Genomic DNA, 24,949 nt, shown 5'->3' on the forward strand with positions numbered 1-24,949 from the left:
TTTTGAGAGAGAGAGACAGAGCACGAGCAGGGGAGGGGCAGAGAGAGAGGGAGACACAGAATCTGTAACAGGCTCCAGGCTCTGAACTGTCAGCACAGAACCTGACGCGGGGTTTGAACTCACGAATTGAAAGATCATGACCTGAGCCAAAGTTGGACGCTTAACCGACTGAGCCACCCGGGTGCCTCTAAACAGTTCTTTTTATTGTCGTTAAATTAATGGAAGAAAAAAATGAGAAAATACAAAAGGGGTGATGGCTGAAAATGACAAAATGGCGTCTGAAAAGCAGAAGTCATTTTGGGAGGCCTCTTTCATACTTGCCCCCCTCAACAACTCTGGCTGAATTGATTCTCTAAATCTCTCTTGAATCTGTTTCCTTATCCCCAATGCCATTACCAACATTCAGAAAGCCCAGAGAGCACCACACATTTGAAGCAGAGCAATAATCCCCTCAGTCGTGTCCTGAGATCCTTTCTTCTAATCTCCATCTGGCAGTCAAGAGTGATATATTAAATATTTAAATCACATTATGTCACTGTCCTACTTAAGATTCTTCATTAGCTTGCAAATGCTTTGGGGACAAAATTCAATGAGAGATAAGAAACACATGTTATTTTATGGTCAAATACACACCCACAACATAAAACAAACAAGTCATGAAATAATCTTTACCTCTGCTACATGTGATGCATTCTGATATTTTTAAAAATTTTCTGCTCTATGTTATTGTATTTAAGAATCAAAACAAAACTGGGGCGCCTCCGTGGCTCAGTCAGTTGCACATCCAACTTTGGTTCAGGTCATGATCTCGATGTTCGTGAGTTTGAGCCCTGCTTTGGGCTCTGTGCTGACAGCTCAGAGCCTGGAGCCTGTTTCAGATTGTGTCTCCCTCTCTCTCTGCCCTTTCCCACTCACACTCTGTCTCTCTCTCTTTCTCTCTCAAAAATAAATATTCTTTAAAAAAAGAAAAAGAAACAAAACAAAACAAAAACAAAACAAAAACAAAAACAAAAACAAAAACAAATGCTGTTCACAACCTATCGGGTCATTTTTATAATCCCTAAGGTTCTGCCTGGCCTAGACCCTGGCAGACTCTCCAAACTCACACCTGGCACCCTTCCCTCACTAGGTTCCAACTATAAGGGCCTTCTTTGAATACCTCCTATTACACCAAGCTGCATCGCTCTATGGCCTTCAGGACACCGTTTCCTCTGCCAAGAATGTTTTTCTCTCTACCCTCGGCCTCCCTACTGCTTTACATCCTTTCAGGGCTCATCCTTTCACATACCTTTGCTTTTCCTCAAAAGTCCTTCCCAATCTCAGACTCCAGCAATGCCGCACCTGCAATTCTCTCTTATAGTAAGACAGCCACAGCTCATGGGCTCGTGATAGTGAAACTGAGCCCCACAATGGGCTCTGCACTGAGCATGGAACCTGCTTGGGATTCTATCTCTCTCCCCCTCTCTCTGCTTCTCCTACCTCCCCCCCCCCCCACCTCTCCACACTCTCTTGCTCTCTAAATAAACAGACAAACAAACAAACAAACTAAACTAAACATAAACATAAAAAAAAAAAGACAGCTACTCTACCCACTGCAGCCTACAAGGGAGGCCCCCCATAGCTTTGGATGCTGGTAAGACTGCCACATCCTGCTCTTAATGCTGGATTCTCCTAGGAGGTCTTGACTTCCATAAACTCTCAATGTGACAGTCCCACTACCTTTAGTTTATGACAGGAATAAGTACTCACCCTCCCCAAAGAAACTACTCCAAGACCTATCCTGTAATGCTTGGCATCTCTGGGTATCCCAATACTCCTGAAAAGCCCTGGCTTTCTGTATCCTTGTTCATCACTAGGCCTCTCATCCGATTCCAGGTCTAGACATCTTTTATGGTGACTCAGTGTTCTATTACTCTGACCACTAGGGCTCCAGGAACTCACTATATACTTTCTGCAAATACTCCACAACCTCAGCCTCCTTCCCTCTGTGTATTCTCTTCACCTCTTGCTCTGATTGCAACCTTGAGCACCCTGCTTCCCAGAAGCACTGTTTTCCTCCACCTCACTCCACCTACCGTCCCCTGAAGTAGACATAACAGACCTTGTTATTTCTAATTAGGACAGTACCTCCCAAAACTCAATTTCAAGTAACCATCCTTACTGACCACTACCACTCATATTTCCAGATCACTTACTCTTGTACCATCTCTCCAATATTTATCTCCACCTTAAAGACTCTCCTTCAAAATCAAAACAAAACAACTCCTTTGATTCTATGGTTCACCCTGTAGCTCCTATCCATTTACTGTACTCCTTCCTGGTAAAACTTCTCAAAAGAGATGTCTGTATTTCCTGTCAATACTTTTTCCCCCTTTGTCTCCCACCCTCATAACTAACATTTTTCCCATATTTGCTTCCAGGATTTTTTTTTCTTGCACTTTTATACAGTTGAAATAATTCTACATATATAAACTTAAACCATATTTCTTTGTCCTAATTATTAGGGCACTATTATAAAAAACTTCTAATACATTTTAAAACTCTATTTGTACTTTTGAGAATTCCTCAAATGGGTCCTCAACACTGCCTGGTGAGTTAAGTCATTACCCCACAACAGTTTTTATTGTTGGCTTATTTCTTCCCTAGTCTCTCATCTCGCCCCATCATTGAGATATTTACCTTATATTTATCCCTCAGTCCTGACTACCATCTTGCAGGCTTTCAAATGCTTATCTAACTTCTCTGTCAAGAATATCTAATGGCCATCTCCAATGCACAACTCTTGACTTCCTTCTGCAGGCTTCCAAACTCTGATGCTTCTTTCTATTTCCAATCCTTCAGCAAATCCTATTAATTGTACCATCAGATATAACCCATTCTCATTTTCTTCACATATTAGACCCCATTCCAAGACACTATCATCTCTAAAGTGGACTCCTGAACTAGTGTCCTCTAACTGGCCTTCTTGCTTTCATTCTTAACCTCATTCTACATAAGCACCCAGAGTGATATGTTAACAAAGATCCCTTACTCATCTGCACAAAACCCTTCAACAGCTCCTTATACTTAGAATAAAATCACATTCCTTGCAATGGCCTACATGGTCTTATGTGATCTGTTCTCTGCCTATTTCTCTGACCTCATCACTAATTTCCACTTTCACTCTCCTTGTTCTAGCCACGCTGACTTTGTTCTAGCCACGCAGCCAGAAGGCTGATCCTCAAATAAGTGAAGTTCAGCATCTCCTCAGGGCCTCTACACTTCTGTCCCGTGTGACTGAACACACACTTCCCTTTTTTTGCATGGCTAATTTCATTCAGGACTCAGTTCAAAATTACTTCCTCTGGGAGATCATCCCTGATTATCCTAATCTAAGAACACAGCAAGCTCTCCATAAACATTTGCTGGCTAGAGACACCAACTCAATTAAAAATAAATAAAAGGATTATCTTTGGAAGAAATGAAAAGTAACTTCCTCATTAAAACAAAAGGGGAATATGAGAGAAGAAGAATGGTAAATGGGAGTTGGAAAGGAAGTTCCTTTGGCAACTCATATTGATATCACCTTCCTGCTGAGACCTTAGGCTTCTTTCCACAGGCCTTTGAAGAGAGCTTCATGCAAACATCTCCAAGTGTTGCCACCTCACAGACCAGCTGTATTATTACGAGCAATAGCTGCTCCTATGTGACTTGCTCTTTATTCACCTGAGCTCCATCTTCTTGTCATGGCTCTTGTCACCATCCAGGGGTCCTTCCCTTGCTCCAATAAAGAAAACACATCTGGTTTAGGGATCGCACATCCAGCTTAAAAGAAAAGAAATGGGATATGGTCATGGTATAAGAGTCCCAGATTCAAATCCAGTCCACTGGTCATCAAAGACACTGAAGGAAGTGACAGAGGAATATGTGAAGGTCTGAAGGATGAGAAATAAGAAGGTACACAGTGGAGGGGCTCCTGGGTGGCTCAATCGGTTGAGCGTCCGACTTCAGCTCAGGTCATGATCTCGCAGTTTGTGAGTTTGAGCCCCGTGTGGGACTCTCTGCGGACAGCTCAGACCCTGGTACCTGCTTTGGATTCTGTGTCTCTCGCTCTCTCTCTGCCCCTCCCCCACTCATACTCTCTCTCTCTCTCTCTCAAAAATAAACATTAAAAACAATTATATAATGAGCACTGGGTGTTGTATGGAAACCAATTTGACAATAAATTTCATATATTGAAAAAAATATATATAAAACAAAAGAAGGTACACAGTGGAGCTGTCTACTTCTGTTAGCTAGAATGAAAGGGGAAGTTATTCCAATAAGAGGGCTTAAAGCTATCAGCAGAAGGGAGGAGGGGAAAAGACAAAAGCAGAATCAATAATTGTTTTGCAGAATTGTTTTCCAGAATCAATATTTCCAGCCAAGGAGACACCTAAATAGGTGTTTCACCTGACAGTTCCTTGCTAAGTATGTCTAGCCCATTAGCTCCTTATGTGAGCCAGTCTGTGCCAGAATAGAGCTGAGGACCTGCACAGAAGCCCCCCTGAGCTGACCTGAAGTTACCTTAGCTCATTATAATAATAAGATGTCCTCTAGGGTGCCTGGGTGGCTCAGTCAGTTAAGCATCTGTCTTGATTTCAGCTAAGGTCATGATCTTGCAGTCGTGAGATCAAGTTCCATGTCAGGCTCCATGCTGATCATGCAGCCTGCTTGGGAGTCTGTCTCTCCCTCTCTCACTGTCCCTCTCTCCTCCTCAAAATAAATAAATAAACATTAAAAAAAAATAAGATCTCTTATCATGGATAGAGTTTTCCACCATTTTTTGAACATACGATGTACATACTGGCATGTTGACATGCTGGACATGCTAATTGAACCAAAAGTGTTTACTTACACAAACTCCCTGCCCCCACCCTGATACACTGCATAAAAATTTCCTGTAATAATCCCACAGGGAGACAGTGCATTCAGACCAATCTCCCTGTCTCTGTAGCAAGTAATACAAAGTTCTTTGCTTTCAACATTTCCTTGGGTTGTGTGCAATTTAGTGCACCTTGAGTTCGGTTACATCTCTACCTCCAAAACACTCAAACCTTTCTGTACAAGATGATCTTACCTAGTGAGATCAGGTTGCTGTAGTTCTCCAACATCACATCCCTGTACAAATCCCTCTGAGTGGAGTTAAGGCATTCCCACTCCTCCTGAGAGAAGTCGATGGCCACATCCCTGAAAGTCACCAACCACTGAAACAACAAATCCATTTATTGTTGGTGAAAATATGGCAATGACTTCGAGGTAAAATGAGGAAAGAAAGAAGAGGGTGTGAAGGAAGGGGATGACAATAAATAGGCCATGGCTGAACACATTGTAACATTAAAGAAATTAGGTGCCTGAACAAAGACAAAACTTCCAATGTATAGTAAGACAATTCTATTATCCAGAAAAGTCCAGGAATACAAAAGGCCAGATGAATGCAGTTCTCCAATTAAATGAAATATTACATGTAATCACACAGTATATTAAGCTTTTCAGATTATCAAAAAATAATAAATTCTCAACAAATATGAGTTCTTTCCTTTTCTTCTCCCCTTAAAGAAAAATATAAACAAATTTAATGAAATCTTTCCAAACAATTTTTAACAAATCTCTAGGCTAAAACATAGAATTTGGATATAACTTAAGAATTTTTTGAAGATTAAGGCACCTGGGTGGTTCAGTCAGTTAAGCATCTGACTCTTGATTTTGGCTCAGGTTATGCTCTCACAGTTCGTGAGATTTAATCCTGAATCGGGCTCTGTGCAGAGCCTGCTTGGAATTCTCTCTCTCCCTCTGTCTCTGTCCCTCCCTGGCTTGTGCATACACACACACTCTCTCTCTCAAAATAAATAAATATTTTTTAAAAAAGAATGTTTTGAAGATTTGAATTCTTCAAGTCACAATATTATGTTTCCATTTTATGTATGAAATGATCTGCTTATTTGGGAGTATTTCATTTAATTCTCCAACGTCTTTGAGCTCTAAGAATCTACAGTTCTCAAGAGAGTAGGCATTTGGCAGGTTTTATTTCTACTTTCTGTGTTCCTAGGCTACAGCTAGTTTATGGATGCCAATCTAGGTGCCTCGGGTATCACTGACACATTCTGGCCAACTCCAAGGTAAACCTGACTGCTGGTCATCCTCTCATTGGTTCCTGGGTAATAGGACTGTGGTACATAGAATAACACCCTCCCCAAGATGTCCACATCTGAATCTCTGGAACCTGTGAGTATGTAACCTTATAATGCAAATGGAACTTTGTAGATGTGATTAAGGATCTTTAAAAGGGAAGATTATCCTGGATTATCTGCTTGGGACCAATGTAATCTTAAGAGTATTTTAAATGGTAGAGGGAGGGGCGCCTGGGTGGCTCAGTAGGTTGAGCGTCCAACTTCGGCTCAGGGCATGATCTCACGGTCTGTGAGTTCGAGCCCCATGTCGGGCTCTGTGCTGACAGCTCAGAGCCTGGAGCCTACTTCTGATTCTGTGTCTCCCTCTTTCTCTGCCCCTCCCCCACTCATGCTCTGTCTCAGAAATAAATAAACATTAAATGGTAGAGGGAGACCGAGAAGGAGATGTGATAATGAAAGCAGAGGTCAGAATGATGACTGCTGGCTGTAAAAATGGAAGGGAGCCACAAGCCAAGGAACGTGGGCAGCCTCTAGCAGCTGGAAAAATGCAAGGAAATAGATTCGCCTCCAGAACACAGACCTACCAACACCTTAAATTTAGCCTGTAAAACTAATTTCAGACACTCACCTCCAGAAATATAAGATAATAAACTTATGTTGTTTTAAGTCACTTAGTTTATAGTAATTTGTCATGGCATCAACAGGAAACTGCAAGAGGCAAGATCTCTTCCTTCTCGGGACTCAGTTCCTCACCCAATCTTAAAAGCCTTGCAGAAAATCTTATCATACACTGAGACTTAGAACACCCAGCAGAAATGCTGTCACTTCCAAGTGGGAAACCCAGGTCTATAGAGAAGATCAGTTTGCCATATGTCCCATGTAACTACCTCACCAAACCATTATACTAATACTGCTCTTAAGGGGAGTATTAGTATTAGGAATACTGCTTTTAATACTGCTTCCTTAGGACTCCTGGCAGAAGACTTTGCATGTAAAATATGTAGAATGATCTGAAAAAAATACTTAAACACTCTCTGGTGAGGGGAAAAGCATTTAGAAAAGAATGGAGCTCTTTGCTAGGATTAGCCACTGGAATGGGAGAAATTTGGGAGTGGTTCCTTCAGGCAGCTAAGCAAGGCAGAAAATTTGGGGATAAATAAATCTGGCGCTCACATCACACAACACATCACTTCAGGAAGGAAAAATGAGGGGCCCCTGGCTGGCTCAGTCGGTAGAGCATGCAATTCAATCTCGGGGTTGTGAGTTTGAGCCTCACATTTGGTGCAGAGATTACAAAAAAATTAAAAAAAAAAAATCTTAAAAAAAAAAAAAAAGGAAAAATGAAACAGTAACTCACATGGGGCATGTTTTCTAGAACTATCAGGACTGATTGGTTTTCTGGGTTCTTTTCCTGGAGATGTGCAGAGTTCAGAGAACGCAGGGCTGGAGAGAGAAACAGAAGCCATGAGATAAACCTTGCCTCAGAGCCCACAAAATAAGCACCTTGACACTAACTTTATTTCACCTCTTTTTTTTTTTTTTTAATTTTTAATGTTTGTTTATTTTTAAGAGAGAGAGAGAGAGTGTGAGCCTGCCTGAAACAGGCTGCAGGCTCTGAACTGTCAGCACAGAGCCCGACGTGGGGCTCAAACCCACGAGCTCCAAGATAACGACCTGCACTGAAGTCAGATACTTAACCAACTAAGCCACTCAGCCACCCCTACTTTACCTCTTTGAGGGAGTTTGGAAAAATCTTAGCTTTCCTGCAAATCCAATGGAATACAGCTACAGCAGAAAGAATTCAGGCCAAACTTCTCCTGAATCTCCCTGATGCTGAATAGGACCTCACAGGGTGCTAGTTTTCCAGGGCATCTCACATCTTTAGGATAGGGGCATACCTAGGGAGCCCTGAGATCAGCTTCCCCAGATACCTCCCCTCCCCCCCCCCCGCCCCCCGCATATACACACAAAGTGAGATGCTTTGCTCCCACAGCTTAAGGGCTCAATCCTACAAGACTGCTCCTGATTCCAGAAGTCAGTCTGAAATCCCTGGCCACCAGTACTTCGGATCACTCAGCTATAAATTGGGGGCTCCCACAGTCCCCTCCTAGGTTTGATACTTTGCTAGGATGGCTCACAGAACTTAGGAAGCCACAAAAAGGATGAAGTATCTAGGCCTAAGGTTGACAAGAAATGCATAAAACCTGTAGGAAGAAAAACTTGAAATACTTCCTGAAAGACATAAAAATAGATTTGTGCAAATGGCTAAAACAGTATTTCCCAACATTGTTTTCTATCATTGCCCCTCTGAGGAGCCATTTTAGACATTTTTTCCTAGTTGTCCCCCTCCAGCATGAAATTTTAATAGGTCAGATACACTGTAATATATGTATTTATGTAAGTATATATAAGTTATATATAAGTTTATATAAATATATATAAATTTATATAATATAGAGGAGCCTGGGTGGCTCAGATGGTTAAGCGTCCAACTTCAGTTCAGGTCACAATCTCAGTTTGTGGGAGTTTGAGCACAGTTTGAGCTCCACATTGGGTTCTGTGCTGACAGCTCCAAGCCTGGAGCTTGCTTCAGATTCTGTGTCTTCTGCTCTCTCTGCTCCTTACCTGCCTGTGCTCTGTCTCTCACTCTCTCTCCAAAAATAAAAAAACATTTAAAAAATCAAAAAAAAGTATATAATATAAACAATGTAATTAAAATTTTAATATATCATTCAAAACCATTCTTTTCCAACAAAAGGTAAAACAATTGAAAAATTAATTTCTTAAAAATATTTTTAGTGAACTTAACTTCTACTAGATAGAAGAAACTTTTAACTGGTCGCTTGATCTTCATTCACATATTGTCAACATTTTAACTTCTCAGCCCTTGACATAATTGGTGGGTTTCACAATGTTAAACTTTATCCAAGAACTATGATCCTGAAAAATAGCCATAGCCACAATGAGAGATACCCCCTCATCCTTTATAGACTAGGAAACAGGTGAATTAAATGAACCTCCCTTCCCTCTATGACTTAGATAAGACTGGAGGATGACCCTTCCCCCCTTTTTTAACCTATGAGAAGGCCAGGCAGAACCTCCAAATGGCCATTCTTTGTCTCATAAATGACTAGCTGAGCTGTTTGACCCCACTCACTAATCTGGACAAAAATGCCCGATAACTTTACTTGACCAAACTTTAGTCAGGCTTCTTTCCTTCTGTCAGGCCTTTGAACTTTGGCCTACCCTGTATTCTGAGCCAGCAAAGGATGCAAACAATCCTCTTAACAATGATACAAGCTTCAGAGAACAAAATCTACACTTCTGACTCCCCACTTGTCCCAGTTCTTTCTGGCTTTATCTTCCTTATAAAAAAAAATTCTTTTCTGCCTGACCTTTTAGATGCCTGCAGATCTTACGGTTGGAGTGTTCTCCCAATTACAAGTCTTCCTTCCCTCACTGCAGTGATCCTTTAAATAAAGTCATTCCCAGGGGTGACTTCAGCTCAGGTCATGATCTCACAGCTCGTGGGTTCAAGCCCCACGTCCGGCTCTGTGCTAACAAGCTCAGAGTCTGGAGCCTGCTTCTGATTCTGTGTCTTTCTCTCTGACCCTCCTCCACTTACACGGTCTCTCTCTCTCAAAAAATGAATAAATGTCAAAAAAAATTTTTTAAATAAATAAATAAAGTCATTCGTTAGCTAAGTCCAAATTTGTCTTTTATGAGACATGGTGAATAACTTTTGTAGAATAAAACATTACTTTTATTTAATCCTCAAATCCCAAGTCAAATAAAAAAGCATGATCAAATACAAACAACATCCACAAGGCAGCCAATGGGCATACACAAGGAATTATTTCAGATTAAATAAGACTAAAGAGATGTGATAACTAAATGAAATATTTGATCTTAGATGTGATTCTGGAATGGATCCCAGATCAAGGGAAAAAAGGCTATAAAGGGCAGTACTGGGGCAACTAGTGAAATTTTTCTATGAATTCTGAATTAAATAATTATTATATCTATGCTACATTTCCTGATTTTAATAAATGAATGATAGTGGTAGTCCTTGTACTTAGAAAAATACACTGATGTATTTTTATGGATAAAGGAACATGATATCTGAAAATTACTACCGACTGGTTCAGAAAAAAAGAACATATGTAGAAGGAAAGAGCAAATGAAAAGCTAATGTTAACAATTTAATAAAACTATAAGGGCATATGAGAATTCATTCTACTATTTTGGGGGTGTAATATTATATCAAAACAAAAATTTTTTGAATAAATGTTATGAGAACATTTATACTTGATTAAGATACTAAAGAGACATAACCAAATGTAACACATGAACCTTAAATATAGGAAATATGATAACCAAAATAAATTTACAAACATTCCCTATTTTGATAGTTGTAATGTTGCTATTGTTGTTTTGACACCATTATAAGTACATTTTCAGGTAAAACAGACTAATTATATTAACGTTGTTAGCAACCAAGAATGTCAGTATAAAAGGAGAGACAAAGTTATAAAATCAAATAGAAAAAAAACCTTGTTATCATTGGTCTAAATGGAAATATGATTATGAATTCATGATTATGGTTTATACATTAAAAACAAGTTATTAGCTTTGTCCTCTGAAAAGCCTTAGAAGAAATGACAGCCCTATGACAATGAATATTCCTAATATCCAAACTGTAGTCTCTATATGCCATGATCCATAAGAGGAACCAGAACTCCTTAGAGAGATGGCTCATTTTGGATCTGGCACAGAAAATGTACAAGGTGAACTTGGGACAGCTTGTGCCAGAAAGTAAATAAGCTATCAATTCTTATATGATCATGTCAAAAGACATAGGAACTGACCAGAAGGGACTCCCACTGGCTAAAGAGAGAGCAGTTCAGGGTACCTGGGGGGCTCAGTCGGTTAAGTGTCTGACTCTTGATTTCGGCTCAGGTCATAATCTCACAGTTGGTGAGTTTGAACCCTGTGTCTGACTGCATGCTGACAGCACAGAACCGGCTTGGGATTCTCTCTCTCTCTCTCTCTCTCTCTCTCTCTCTCTCTCTCTCTCTCTCTCTCAAAATAAATAAATAAATTTTAAAAAGTAATAAATACATAGAGGGCAGTTTGAGATAAAAAGGAATAATGAGGGGTACCTGGGTGACTCAGTTGGTTAAGTGACTGACTCTTGATTTCAGCTCAGGTCCTCATCTCACAGTCATGAGATCAAGCCCTGCATTGAGCCCTGAGCCCTGATATTCTCTCTCTGCCCCACCAGCTCATGTGCACATGTGTCCTCTCTCTCTCTCTCTCTTTCTCTAAAAAAAAAAAAAAAAAAAAAAAAAGATTACAGTGGTTGGAAACCTATCAAATGTATTTCCAAAACCCATGAATACTCAAAATAAACTGACTCACTTACTTTTGGGACTCTTTAGGAGGTTGTAGGATGCCAACTAATTTCTCTGAAAACTAATATATAAAGGCAAAGAATCAAATAGATTATTGTCTTTCTATATGAACTGAATTTGAGGATAACCAAATAGTTTTGAAGCAAATTTCTTATTTATAGAACTCCAACTAAGAAATGCAGAAGGAAGTGAGAGAATTTTTAAAAATCACTATATGTAGGGGCACCTGGGTGGCTCAGTCAGTTAAGCATCCGACTTTGGCCCAGGTCTTGATCTTGCCGTTCATGAGTTTGAGCCCCGTGTGGGGCTCTGTGCTGACAGCTCAGAGCCTGGAGCCTGCTTCGGAATCTCCCTCTCTCTCTCCTTCCCTCTGCCCCTCCCCTGCTCATACTCTCTCTAAAATAAATAATAAAACAATTAAATTTTTAAAAATCACTGTATGTAATCTTTAATGAAATAACAGATCTCACCATCAATCATAAATGGATGTTATAAACTTTAGGTGTTTCTTGACCTTTTTTCCCCTTGTTTCCCCTAAAAAGGCTGAAAGAGCCTTTTTAGACACCTTTTTTTTCCCTAACCACTATTCAACTATAAAATTTTAATGCCATGGTTATACTGTATATGTGTTTATGTACTGTGTGGCTCCAAGGGCCACAAACCATTGCAATATCTTAAGAGTTTGCCCTGCTAAGAACCAAGTTTTATCCCCCGGGGGGGAGGAGGGTGGGTGGGTGGACAATACCTTCCTCTATTAATAGGTGAAAAAAGGAGAGCCTTATAAAAAGGTTAAGTGGACAGCCCTTGAACACTGATCAATATGGCATCACCAGAAGTGGGACACCAGACTTTAAAAGCCTCAGGATGTGATGTAATAGGAAGTACAAGGCACCAACTATGAATTATTTTTGTCTGAAAATGGGATTTAGGCAAAATATGATCTGGATTTGATCAAGTTTCTAGAACTAACTACTCATTTACAGAAATACGGGGCATAGGAGAACAAATTATATGACACCCTAAGGAAGCAATTAGCCAAAAGCAGAATGTAGAATATTCTATAAACCTAGTTTTAAAAAACAAATCAGTAATACCAATTAAAATAAAACAAAAGCAAAAAATAGAAGGGAAATTTACAGATTAAAGAAATTTAAGATGTTTGGCAACCTTATGCACTGTGTAGACCTTATCTGGATCATGATTTGAACAAACCAATTGTAAAAATCTATCTTTGAAAATACTGGGGAAACAAATATGTATGTATTGCATATATGATATTATGGAATTACTGTTAGTTTTTCAAGTTGGGGTAACATCACTGTGGTTATCTAAAAATGTGTTTTTTGGTTATATATGTATACATATGGATAAAATTATACAATTTTTGAAATGCTACAGAAAAAAAGGAGGAAGGATCTAAGGCTATTTGCAAACGTTTTAAATTATAGGTGGGTATTGAGCACATTGGGTTTATATTACTTTCTATCCTGCTTGAAATTTTCCATAATAAAGTTAAAATAAAAATCTTCAAATTTCCTCCGGAGGACGTAGTTCTCTGTCATCAAAAATCTTAGAAATGGCTGATTTGCCATTGGGTGGAGAGAACAGGTGTAGTGTGGTTGGGAGTGGAGTTAGCCTAGTGAGCTCATCCCTGGAGCGCCATCATTTATGGGGATAGCTAATGCCTAAGGACAAGTCACTGAATCGCTGGTTCTTCCTTAAGATGTTGCAGAACGTACTGCAACATCTTGAAAAGTAAGAAACTTGAGGGGAGGAAGAAAATGGTAACTCATTTTAGGCAAGTCTTTTAGATGTGCAATATTCTTTTCCTTTCCTGTGTGGCTCTGTTAGAAAAAGTAGAAGGGACTAAACAATCATAGGCTACCAAGCCTTTCTCACAGCCAACAAAATATTTAGGATCATCTCCCACAACTTCAGGCCAGAGAAAGGGATTGCTTTTCCCCACAGGGCTCTCAAAGTAGAATGGGGCATCCTATTATGGTGGTCTTCTCCCTTCCTAGGGCGCTTCAGGTGTAAATCCTCATTATAGAGCTTCAAAATAGTCACGTTCTCAGCACAGTAAAGTGAGGAAACTGCAGCACCTGGAACCGCGCGATTCTCAACGGACTCTGTCCGTGTCATACGGGGGTAAAGTACACAGGTGCGAAGTATCCCTGGCCGCCAAAAGCATTAGAAGACGGCAGGCGAGCCCATCGCGCCGCCACAGAAAGGGACACACACATCCAGCACGGTGGAACGTTAAGGGTAACATATTCCCTATCCCGTCCTACCGGAACCAAAGATAAGGCGCGGAGTTTGCCAGCCGGGAGGGGCACTAAGTGCACGCCCACATCACAGGGGCTGAGGGAAAAAGCTAATAGCACCACGCCTCTGCCGGTCTGAACCGAAGTGACGGTGCAGATATTGCCGGAGAAGAAGGTCACAGCTACTCCCCAGGCAAGGCCGACTTCCGTAAGGAATCAACCTGGAGCTCTATGACCTAAAGGAAACGTAGTCCAGAGCCAGGATCGTCCCGATTCCTCACAGCACCGAGCCCCAGCTGGCATACCGGTATTCCCAGCACCATATGAGAACTTCTTTCTGGATGCTCCAAATTAAATGCAGCGTGCGGGTCCCAGTGAGACGGTCCACTCACCTGACCGCTGCAGACTGGATCCCTGCATCAAGACGTAACGGAATAAGTGTACGAAATGGCGCAGGGACGCGGTGGCCTCCGGGAAATGTAGTCAAAAATGTGACCACCCTCCCCCCACCCCCACCTCCCGCCGCTCGATCCAACAGAATGCAGAGGCACTGGCCACATTCTGCGGCCCGGAATCGGCCCGAGCCTTGAGTCTCCCTTGCTCGAATGGGGGAATCTCAGGCTACTACTACGTGTGTGCCGACCTATCTCATTGGACTCAAGTGGCTCCTCCAGAAAATCCCAAGAAGATTACCAGAGTTTGGGTCTTGTAGTGAAGCCTTCAGACAAATGTAGTCCAGGGCTGAAAAAGCTGCAGAAGGCCAGGAGGTAGGGTCCAGATTTCTCAGACAAGAGCTGTGGCTCAGACGCAGTAGCTGTGACCACCCGGGTTTCTGCTCAAGAGGCATCAGAGGTTTGACACACTTCACGGACATGTGTTTGTTATCCAAGTGTCTTCTGCAGGGGAAGAGAGGTCTGTGGGGAATGTGCTGTGTATCAGATTGTGTTTGAGACTTGTAAGAGGCATGTTAGTGGATATGCGTGTGATCCATTTGGGATTGTGAGAGTGTCTCGGGAACAGTGTGACTATAAGGGTGATGCCTGGGATTAATTAGACAATCTAAGTATTTTATGACTTACAAAATGCTTTTTCTTTGCATGGTTATGAATTTAGAATAGATTCCTATATAATTATAGAAATGTTAAATGAATGATACATTGTGAGTTCATCTGTAGCAGTGAATATGGGAAAAGAAGTGAATGCAGCACTGTGTATCTCAAAACTTCAGTTTTCTCACCTTTAAAATGAACTTTTATGTAAGTTTTTGGAGTACAGCTGCCCAATAGAACTTTCTGTAAAACTCAATTCTGTGTTTTGTATCTGCACTGTCCAGTATAGTAGCCACTAGCCACATATGACTATTCAAGCCCCTTAAGTGTGGTTAGTTTGACCAAGGAATGAATGTTTAATTTTGTTTAATTTTAATAAACTTAAATTTAAAGTTACCAGTGGCTACCTAAATTGGAGAAACAAGAATTTTATCTGGCAAATAATTTGAAAAATGAGTTTTATATTGAAATGAAGAGAGATGGGAAAAAGTGTAATTTCAGCCTTAGTCTTTTTTTTTAGAGGAATAATTTACATAAAGTCTACAAATATTATATATACACCTCCATGATTTTTGCATACACAGGCAATCACCACACACAGATCAAGATAAAGAACATTGATTTCCAAAATGCCAGAATGTTCCCTTGTGCCCCATCCTGGTCAACTGTGACTCTACTTAGAAGGGACCATTATTTGGACTTCTAACACCACAGATTACTTTTGTGTATTCTTGAACTTCATTTGAATACAATCAATGTAATGATATGTGCCTGGCATGTTTTTGTCAACATTAAGACTCCAAGATGAGTCCTTTAGCCAGCAAATAAATATTTTTGGTTTTATGTGCCAGATGTTGTCTGTCACACCTACTCAACTCTGCTATTCTAGCATGAAAGCAACCATAGATAATATGTAAACAAATTAGTGTGGCTGTATTCCAAGAAAACTTTATTTATGGACGCTGAAATTTGGATTTCATATAATTTTTTACATATTGCAAAATACTACTCTTATTTTTTCAACCATTTAAAAATGTAAAACCTTTCTTAGGTCATTGGCCATACCAAAATAGGTGACGGGCCATATTTTGCCTGCAGGCTGCCATTGTCTAAATCTTGATACAATATATTCATTCTGTATTGATACACATTTGTGTGGGTTTCAGTTTTTTCTATTCTTTCGTTTTGTTTTTTTTTTTTTAAGTTTATTTATTTATTTTTGAGAGAGAGAGAAAGCATGAATTGGGGAGGGGCAGAGAGAGAGGGAAAGAGAGAGAATGCCACGCAGGCTCTACACTGTTAGTGCAGGGCCTGATGCAGGGTTCAAACCCACAAACTGTGAGATCATGACCTGAGCTGAAGTCGGGCACTTAACTGACTGAGCCACCCAGGTGTCCCTCCAGTTTTTCTTACTAATAAATCTGTGGTCAATCTTACATATTTTGGGAGACATAGCATTCATTTCTATTAGGAATCCAAGAGTGGAATAGCTGGATCGTAAAGTAGATTTGTATGTACCTGTGGGGATACTGCCAAATCATTTTCCAAAGTTGTGTCAATTTACATTTCTGTCAACAATGCAGAGGGTTCCAGTTGCTTCATATCCTTTTAGGCACCTGGTATTATCAGTCTTTTTAATTTTTACAATACTAGAAGGTGGATAGCGGTATCTCAGTGTGATTTTAATTTGCATTTCCCTGATAAATACTCACTTTAGCATCCTTTCATATACCAGTCACTTGGATAACTTCTATGTTGAGTTGTCTGTTTAACTTTTGACCATTTTATTAAAATGAGTTTGTGTTTTTTCTATTTATTCATAGGTATTTGTATATACTAGGATATGAGGTCTTTGTAGGACATTTGCGTTGTATCTTTTCCAGGCTATGGCTTGCCTTTTCACTCTAATAATGAAGTCTTTTGAAGAACAGCTGCTTTTAATTTAAATGAAGTTCAATTTATTAATATTTTATTTATAGCTGATGTCTCATTCTGTTTAAAAGCCTCTGCCTACCATAGGACCTGAAGATATTCTATTTTTCTTCTAGAGATCTTATTGTTTCACCTTTCACATTTATAGTTATGATTCATCTCAAATTAATTGTTTTGTTTCTTTCTTTTGAGCTGAGGATCAAGAGATTTTTCCCCCATACGTATAACCAGTTGCTCCATCACTATTTATTGAATTGCAGTGGTGCCTTTGTAATAAGTCAAGTGACTTTATATCTGTGAGCCGATTTCTGTACTATATTTCCTCATTGGTATATTTAGCTATCTTGCACTAATACCAAGCTGTCTTTAGAGTAAGTATTGAAATATCATGGTATACATTTTAAACTTTATTCTTTTTCATTATATTGGGCATTCTAGGTCCTATGCAATTCCATATATATTTCAAGAATCAGCTGGTTGATTTACACAAAGAAACCTGGAGGGACTTAACTGGCTTTCTTTGACCCTGTAAATGTAGGATGAATTGATATCTTAATACTAAGTCTTGCAATTCACAAATATTAGCATATCTCTCCATTTCTTTGAGTCCTCATTAATTTATCTCAGCAACGTTTTATAATTTTCATTGGAAAGCATTTATGCCTTTATAAAAAACAGCTTATTGAGATATAATTAACATACCATAAAATCCTCCCATTTGAAGTGTTCACTTCAGGGGCACATGGGTGGCTCAGTTGGTTGAGCATCTGACTCTTGATTTTGGCTCAAGTCATGAACTCATGGTTCGTGAATTTGAGCCCTGCAAATTGTTCACTTCAGTGGCTTTTAGTATATTTACAGTTATGCACCCAATTACCCCACAGTCAATGATTTTACATTTTCATCGCCTGAAAAAAGAATCCCACACCCCTTAGCAGTAATCCCAATTCCTGTCTCCTGTCCCCCAGTCACAGGCAACGATTTATCTTCTATCTGTATCTATAGAATTGCCTATTCAGGATAGTGCATATAAATGGAATCCTACAATATTTGTTTTTTTGTGACTGGCTTCTTTCACTTAACATAATTTTATCAAGATTTATCTTTGTTGTAGCATGTAACATTACTTTGTTACTCTTTATTGCTGAATACTCTTCTATTGTATGGATTTTCCACATACCTTGGGGGAAATCATTGTCTTAGTTAATTATGATGTTAGCTGTCGATTTTTCATAAATTCCCTTTACTAGAATGAGGAAGTTTTCCTCTATTCTGACTTTGTTGAGTGTTTTTATCATGAAAGGATAGTAGATATTGTTAAAGTTTTTTTCTTTGTCAGACATCATGTGCTTTCTGTCCTTTATTCTATTGATTCATTACATTGATTTTTTGCATGCTACACCACCAACCTTGCATTCCTGGCATAAATCTCACTTGGTCCTGGTGTATAAATTATTTTTTTATTTTTACTAGATTCAATCTGTTAGTACTTTGTTGAGAATTTTTGTGCCTTTTTGTTATTTTCGTGTTTTCTTGCTATGAGAAATACTTTTGTTTTTTTATTTTACTGTTTAATTTAAGCTGGTATATAGAGACACAAATTATGTTTTTATATGTACTTAAATCCAGTGATCATGCTAAATTTGCTTATTTATTAAGAGTTTTAGAATTCTAGGGGTGCCTGGGTGGTTCATTTGGTTAAACTTCCGACTCTTGATTTCAGCTCAGGTCATGATCTCGAAGTTCTGTGGGATTGAGTCCCATGGCATAGCCTGCTTGGGATTCTCTCTCACCCTCTTTCTCTACCCCTCCCCTGCTCACATTTTCTCTCTCTCACTCAAAATAAACATTAAAAAAAAAGTCTTAGAATTCTTTTTTGGATTTTCTACATATAAATTATGTTATTGACAGATAACTGTTATATTTCTTCTTTTTCCAATCTTTATACTTTTTCCTTTTTTCCTGTTTATTGCACTGGCTTGGGTCTCCAGTATGATAATAAATGCAAGTATCAAATGTAGATATCCTTGTTTTATTCCCTTGAGGAATCCATTAGGTTTGTTATCTGAGATTATTTAAAGATGTTCTTTATCAGATTGAGACAATTTTCTTTCCTGCCACTTTTGTTGAGAATTGTTTTAATGGATGTTGAATTTTTTTAATGGATAGCCTGCACATTAGATGATCATAAGATTTTTCTCCTTTATTCTGTTAATGTGGTAAGTTACACTGATTATTTTTTGTATGTGAAACCATCTAGCATTCCTAGAATACTCATTTGGTCATGATTTATTTTCTTTATCATTCACTGAATTTGCCTAGCTATATTTTGTTTAGGGCTTTGCTTTTATGTTTTTCTTGTCCTGAAATTTCCAGGGTTAATATAAAGATGTTTTTGGCTTCATAGAGGAAATCGGGAAGTCATTCCCCTTTTTCTTTTCTTTGTAAGAATTTGTACATGACTGATATTTTCTGTTCCATCAAATATTTGGAAGAATTCACCAGTGAAAACATCCGGAACTGGAATTTTCCTTGTGGGAGATTTATAAATGAAGATTTATTTTTTTTAACAATTACTCAAATTTTATATTTTTTCTCATGTCATTTTTGCAAGTTGTATTTTTTAAGAAATGTTTTATTTCTTTGAAGATCAAATTTATTGGTGTAAAGTTGTCCATAATGCCTTCTTGTTTACCCTTTAATATCTATAAAATCTTTTTCCATACCTGATATTTGTGGGATTGTTTTCTTTTTTGGTCAGTCTTGCTATGGCTTATCAATTCTGTTGATCTTTCAAAGAACTAGCTTTTGGCTCAGTTTATTTTCTCTATTACAAGTTTGCTTTCTATTTTAGTGATGTCCATACATATCTTTATTTCTTCTTTCCTTTTACTTTCTTTTGGTTTAATTTGATATTCTTTCTTTTAGTTTCTTATGATGGAGGCTTACATTATTCATATTCAGTATTTGCACCTTTCTAATATATGCATTTAGAGCTACAAACATGCCCTCAAATTACTGCTTTTACTGCATCCCAGTAAAAGCAAAAATCCCTTTTTGATTTTCACTATCAAAAAGTTCAAAATATCTTTTAAATTCCATTGTCATTATTTGATCCACTGCTTTTGTAGAGTTATGTTGCTTAAGTTTGGATAACTTGGGAAGTTTTCAATGTTTTGTTTTGTAATGGTTTTTGGTTTTTAGTTTAATTCCATTGTGGTCAGACACGAGACTATACATGATTTCAATCCTATGAAGTATATTAGATTTGCTATATGGCCCAGTGTATGGTTTATTTTGCCACACAGTCCACATTCACTTGAAAAGAATATATATTCCAGGGCACCTGGGTTTCTCAGTCAGTTGACCATCAGACTCTTCATTCTGGCTCAGGTTATGATCCCAGGGTCATGGGATTGTGCCCCACATTGGGCTCCATGCTGAGCTTGGAGCCTGTTTGGAATTCTCTCTCTCTCTCTCTCTCTCTCTCTCTCTCTCTCTCTCTCTCTGTCTCTCTCTCTCCCTCCCTCTGCCCCTCTCCCCTGCGCACACGCACACACACACACTCTCTCTCTCTCTCTCTCAAATTAAAAAAAAAAGAGAATAAAATTTAGAATTAGTTTTTCTGTTGAATTGCTCCTTTTATCATTATGTTCCTATTTATTTTTAGAAATATCTATTTTCTCAAAGTCTATCAGCTATTAAAATAGCTACCCCAGCATTTTTTTGGTTAGCATTTGCATGTTGTTCCCTCCACCATCTTTTTACTTTCAACCGTTCTCTGTCATATGTAATGTATGTCTTGTAGATCTTTTTACATAAAATCTAGTCTGATAGTCTCAATTTTTTTGAGAGAGCCAACTTGCCAAAGCAGGGAAGAAGGAAGGGGTGAGAAAGAGAGAGAGAGACAGAAGAGAGAGAGAAAGGATCTCCAGCAGGCTCTACACTCAGCACAGAGCCTGATGTGGGGCTCAATTCCATGACCCTGGCTGGGATCATGACCTGAACCAAAATTAAGAGTCTGATGCTCAACCAGCTGAGCCACCCAGGCACCCTCATAGTCTTTATCTTTTAATTGAAATACTTAGATCATTTTTATTTAAGATATTTACAGACATAGTTGGTGTGGTTAACTATAAAAACAGTCACAATAATTTATGCCATTCTATATTCACTTCGTAATGTGACTTTGCTGCTCCTTCCATCCTCCATTAAACACAGCAAAATGAAGCAGTGTTTATTTCTCCATCTCCTGAATCTGGGCTTAACCACATGCTTTTGCTATTGGGACATCAATAAATGTGATATAAGCAGTGACCTGACCAATGGAATTTGCCCATTTTTGTGTGTGAATGGTGTGAATGAACCTGGTGTGAATGAATCTGTTGTAGCATGCTAGAATAGTCATCTAGTAAAGAACCAAGATACACTGGTAGCCAACTTGCCAACCACTGGTGAAACTATCCTAGACTAACCAGCCCCAGCCAAACTGCCTAGAGCTTCATGGATGTGTTAAACTGAGACTCTCCTTGCCATAGTTTTTTCTTTAAAAAAATTTTTTAAGACTTTATTATGGAGCAGCTTTAGGTTTACAACAAAATTGAGAGGAAGGTACAAAGATTTCCCATTTACCCCCTGCCTGACACATATGTAGTTTCCTCCATTATCAATATCCCTGGGGAACCTGGGTGGCTCAGGTTCCCCTTTTCCAGATTTCCCTTTTCCAGAATATCATATACTCAGAATCAGACCATCTGTAACCTTTTCCAAGATTGATTTCTTTTACTTAGTAATATGAACTTAAATTTCCTTCATGTCTTTTTTTTTTTTCACGTTTATTTATTTTGATAGAGCACATGCCCAAGTGAGTGGGGGAGGGGCATAGGAAGAATCCCAAGCAAGCTCCATGCTGGTAGCTCGGAGCCCAACATGGGGCTCCATCTCACAAACTGCAAGTTCATGACCTGAGCCAAAATCAAGAGTTGGATGCTTAACCAACTGAGTCACCCAGACACCTCTCCTTCATGTCTTTTGGTGGCTTGGTAGCTCATTTCTTTTTAGCACTGAGTAACTATCCCCAGGAGGTACCATAGTTTATCCATTCACCTACTGAAGATCATCTTGCTTTCTTCTGAGTTATGGCAATTAAGAATAAAGCTGCTATAAATATAAACATCAGTGTGCAGGTTTTTATGCAGACATAAGTTTACAACTATTATGGCTAAATACAAAGGAATTCCATTGCTGGACTATATGGTAAGAGTATATTTAGTTTTGTAAGAAACCATCAAACTGTCTTCCAAGGTGTCTTTGCCATCATTTCTTAACTGTAAAATAAGATTACCCACTTCATAACATTATTAGGAGTGGGGGATAAGGTAATAGTGTCAATTCTTTAGACCAGCCCCTGGCACATACTAAAAGCTCAGAAAATTTTACCTGTTATTGTGATGTGGTAATTCTTAGCCAGTCCCCCTCAGGTTTCTGTAGATCAACAACGACAATGTAAACTTAAATTTATTGGCACTTGTAGGTAAGAAAATGAAGCAAATGCTAAAGTCATATAGAATACCATTTAACTCTATGCCATTTGCCTTCATTTGTGGACTTCCAGGAAACAATTGATTCATTAATTTTCCCCCTCACCTTTATTGAGATATGTTTGACATATAACATTGTATAAGTTTATGATGTACAATGTAAAGATTTGGTATATGTAAATATTGTGAAATTATTACTACATAAGGATAGTCATTACCCTTAACACATCATGACCTCACATTACCACATCACCTAACACACATTAACAGATAATTATCTCACAATTAGCTCTTTATGTGTATTCATGTGTGAAAGAACATTTAAGATCTACTCTCTTAGCAACTTTCAAGTATACAAGTATATGGTTGACTCTAGTCACCAAGCTGGACAGAAGATCCCTAGAGCTTATTCATCTTCTAACTGGAAGTTTGTACCCTTTAACCAACATTTCCCCATTTTCTCAATATCCTAGACCCTGGCAGACACTAATCTACTCTTTGTTTCAGTGAGTTCAGTTTTTTAAGGCCCCACACATAAGTGAGAAGATACAATATTTGTCTTTATCTGATTTATTTCACTTAGAATAATACCCTCAAAGTTCATTCATGTTGTCTCAAATGACAGGATTTCCTTCCTTTTTATAGCTGAGTAACATTCCATTGTGTGTGTGTGTGTGTGCGTGCACATCTATATCTTTATATACACTAAATGTGTTATATATATACATATGATAACATGTACATGTTAGGTACATGTATATATAACATTTTCTTTATCCACGTGTTGGTAGGCAAACAGGTTTGTTGCCTTCCCTTGGCTATTGTGAATAATGTTGCAATGAACATAGAGGTACAGACATATCTTTGATATAGAGATATGAGAGAGTAATTTCATTTCCTTTAGACATATACCTAGATGTGGTATTGCTAGATCATATGATAGTTCTATTCTTAAGTTTTTGAGGAACCTCTATACAGTTTTCCATAATGGCTGTACCAATTTATATTCCCACCAACAGTGTGCAAGGGCTCCCTTTTCTCTGCATCCTGGACACCACTTGTTATCTCGTCTTCTTAAGGATAGCCATTCTAATAGATGTGAGGTGATATCTCCTTGTGTTTTTGATTTGCATTTCCCTGATGATTAGTGATGTCAAGCATCTTTTCATATAACTGTTGACCATTTGTATGTATTCTTTAGAAAAATGTCTATTCAAGTACTCTGCCCATTTTTAAATCTGATTGATTGCTTTTTTTTTTTCCTTGTGAGTTGTATGAGTTCCTTACACATTTGGGATATCAAATATATGGTTTGCAGCTATTTAGTTTGCAAATATTTTCCCCCATTCCAAAAAGGCTGCCTTTTCATTTTGTTGATTCCTTTTGCTGCACAGAAGCTTTTTAGTCTGATGTAGTCCCACTTGTTTACTTTTGCTATTGTTGCCTGTGCTTGTGGTGTCATATCCAAAATATCATTGCCAAGACCAGTTTTCCAATGTTTTCCTCTAGAAGTTTTATGGCTTCAGGTTTTATATTTAAGTATTTAGTCCATTTCAACTTAATTTTTGTTAATGATTATGTTTTTTATTTACTTTTTTAATGTTAATGTTAATTTTTGTTTATGTTAATGATGTAAGATACAGGTCCAATTTCATTCTTTTACATTTGAATATCCGCTTTTCCCAGCACCATTTATTGATTATCCTTTCCTAATTGAGTATTCTTGATTCCTTTACCAAATATCAGCTGGATGAATATATGTGATTTTATCTCAGGGCTCTCAGTTCTGTTCCATCAGTCTAGGTGTCTATTTTTATGCCAGTATCATATTGTTTTGCTTACTATAGCTTTGTAGTATAGTTTGAAACCAGGAAATGTGACATCTCCATCTTTGTTCTTTCTCAAGATGGCATTTGGATATTCAGGGTCTTTTGTAGTTTCATAATTATTTTAGGATTGTTTTTTCTATTTCTGTGAGAAATGTCAGTGGAATTTTGATAGATATTGCATTGAATCTGTACATGGCTTTGGTAGTATGAACACTTTAACAATATTATTCTTCTGATCCATAAATACAGAATACCTTTCCATTAATTTGTGTCTCAATTTCTTTCATCAGTGTTTAATAGTTTTCAGTGTACAGATCTTTTACTTCCTTGGTGAAATTTATTCCTGAGTATTTTATTATTTTTTACGCTATTTTTTTTGTAATTTTTAAGTTTATTTATTTATTTTGAGAGACAGCAAGCAGGAGAGGGGCAGAGAGAGAGAGGGAGAGAGAGAGAGAGAGAGAAACCCAAGCAGACTCTGCACTATCAAGAGAAGCCCAATGTGGGGCTTGAACTCACAAACCATGAAATCATGACCTGAGCCAAAATCAAGAGATGGATGCTTAACCAATGGAGCCACCCAGGCGCCCCTATGCTATTTTCAATGGGATTGTTTTATTTCTTTTTCAGAGAGTTCAGTGTTAGTATATAGAAACATAACTGATTTTTGTATGTTGATTTTATATCCTGTTAAATTTACTCAACTTGTGTGTTAGTTCTAACAGTTTTATGGTGGCATCTTTAGGATTTTTTATATGTAAGGTCATGTCAT

At 38.4% G+C, this 24,949-nt stretch overlaps 2 protein-coding genes across 13 annotated transcripts in view; one reads left to right on the forward strand and one right to left on the reverse strand.

Moving 5' to 3' along the window:
- Positions 1 to 6,815, forward strand: part of ZNF790 (zinc finger protein 790) — a 57,298-nt gene extending 50,483 nt beyond the window's left edge. The window contains exon 7 of the mRNA XM_053906366.1: positions 6,068 to 6,815. Coding sequence (XP_053762341.1) covers positions 6,068 to 6,116 — 49 coding nt within the window. The 3' untranslated portion in view covers positions 6,117 to 6,815. The remainder of the gene's footprint in view (positions 1 to 6,067) is intronic.
- Positions 1 to 24,949, reverse strand: part of LOC109251419 (zinc finger protein 30 homolog) — a 58,988-nt gene that overhangs the window by 6,591 nt on the left and 27,448 nt on the right. For 8 of the 12 annotated variants that reach the window (XM_019422977.2, XM_019422983.2, XM_019422979.2 and 5 more), the window contains 3 exons: positions 7,507 to 7,592; positions 5,099 to 5,225; positions 3,706 to 3,804 (listed from right to left, as the gene is read on the reverse strand). In XM_019422977.2, the coding sequence (XP_019278522.2) occupies positions 3,706 to 3,804; positions 5,099 to 5,225; positions 7,507 to 7,592 (312 nt within the window). Of the gene's footprint in view, positions 1 to 3,705; positions 3,805 to 5,098; positions 5,226 to 7,506; positions 7,593 to 14,132; positions 14,304 to 14,520; positions 16,555 to 24,949 lie in introns of those variants that run through there. The other 4 variants (XM_019422981.2, XM_019422984.2, XM_019422982.2 and 1 more) reach the window with 4 other exon arrangements.

Source organism: Panthera pardus, unplaced genomic scaffold (genome assembly GCF_024362965.1).
Source record: "Panthera pardus isolate Hobbes unplaced genomic scaffold, ASM2436296v1 HiC_scaffold_18, whole genome shotgun sequence".
NCBI lineage: Eukaryota > Metazoa > Chordata > Mammalia > Carnivora > Felidae > Panthera > Panthera pardus.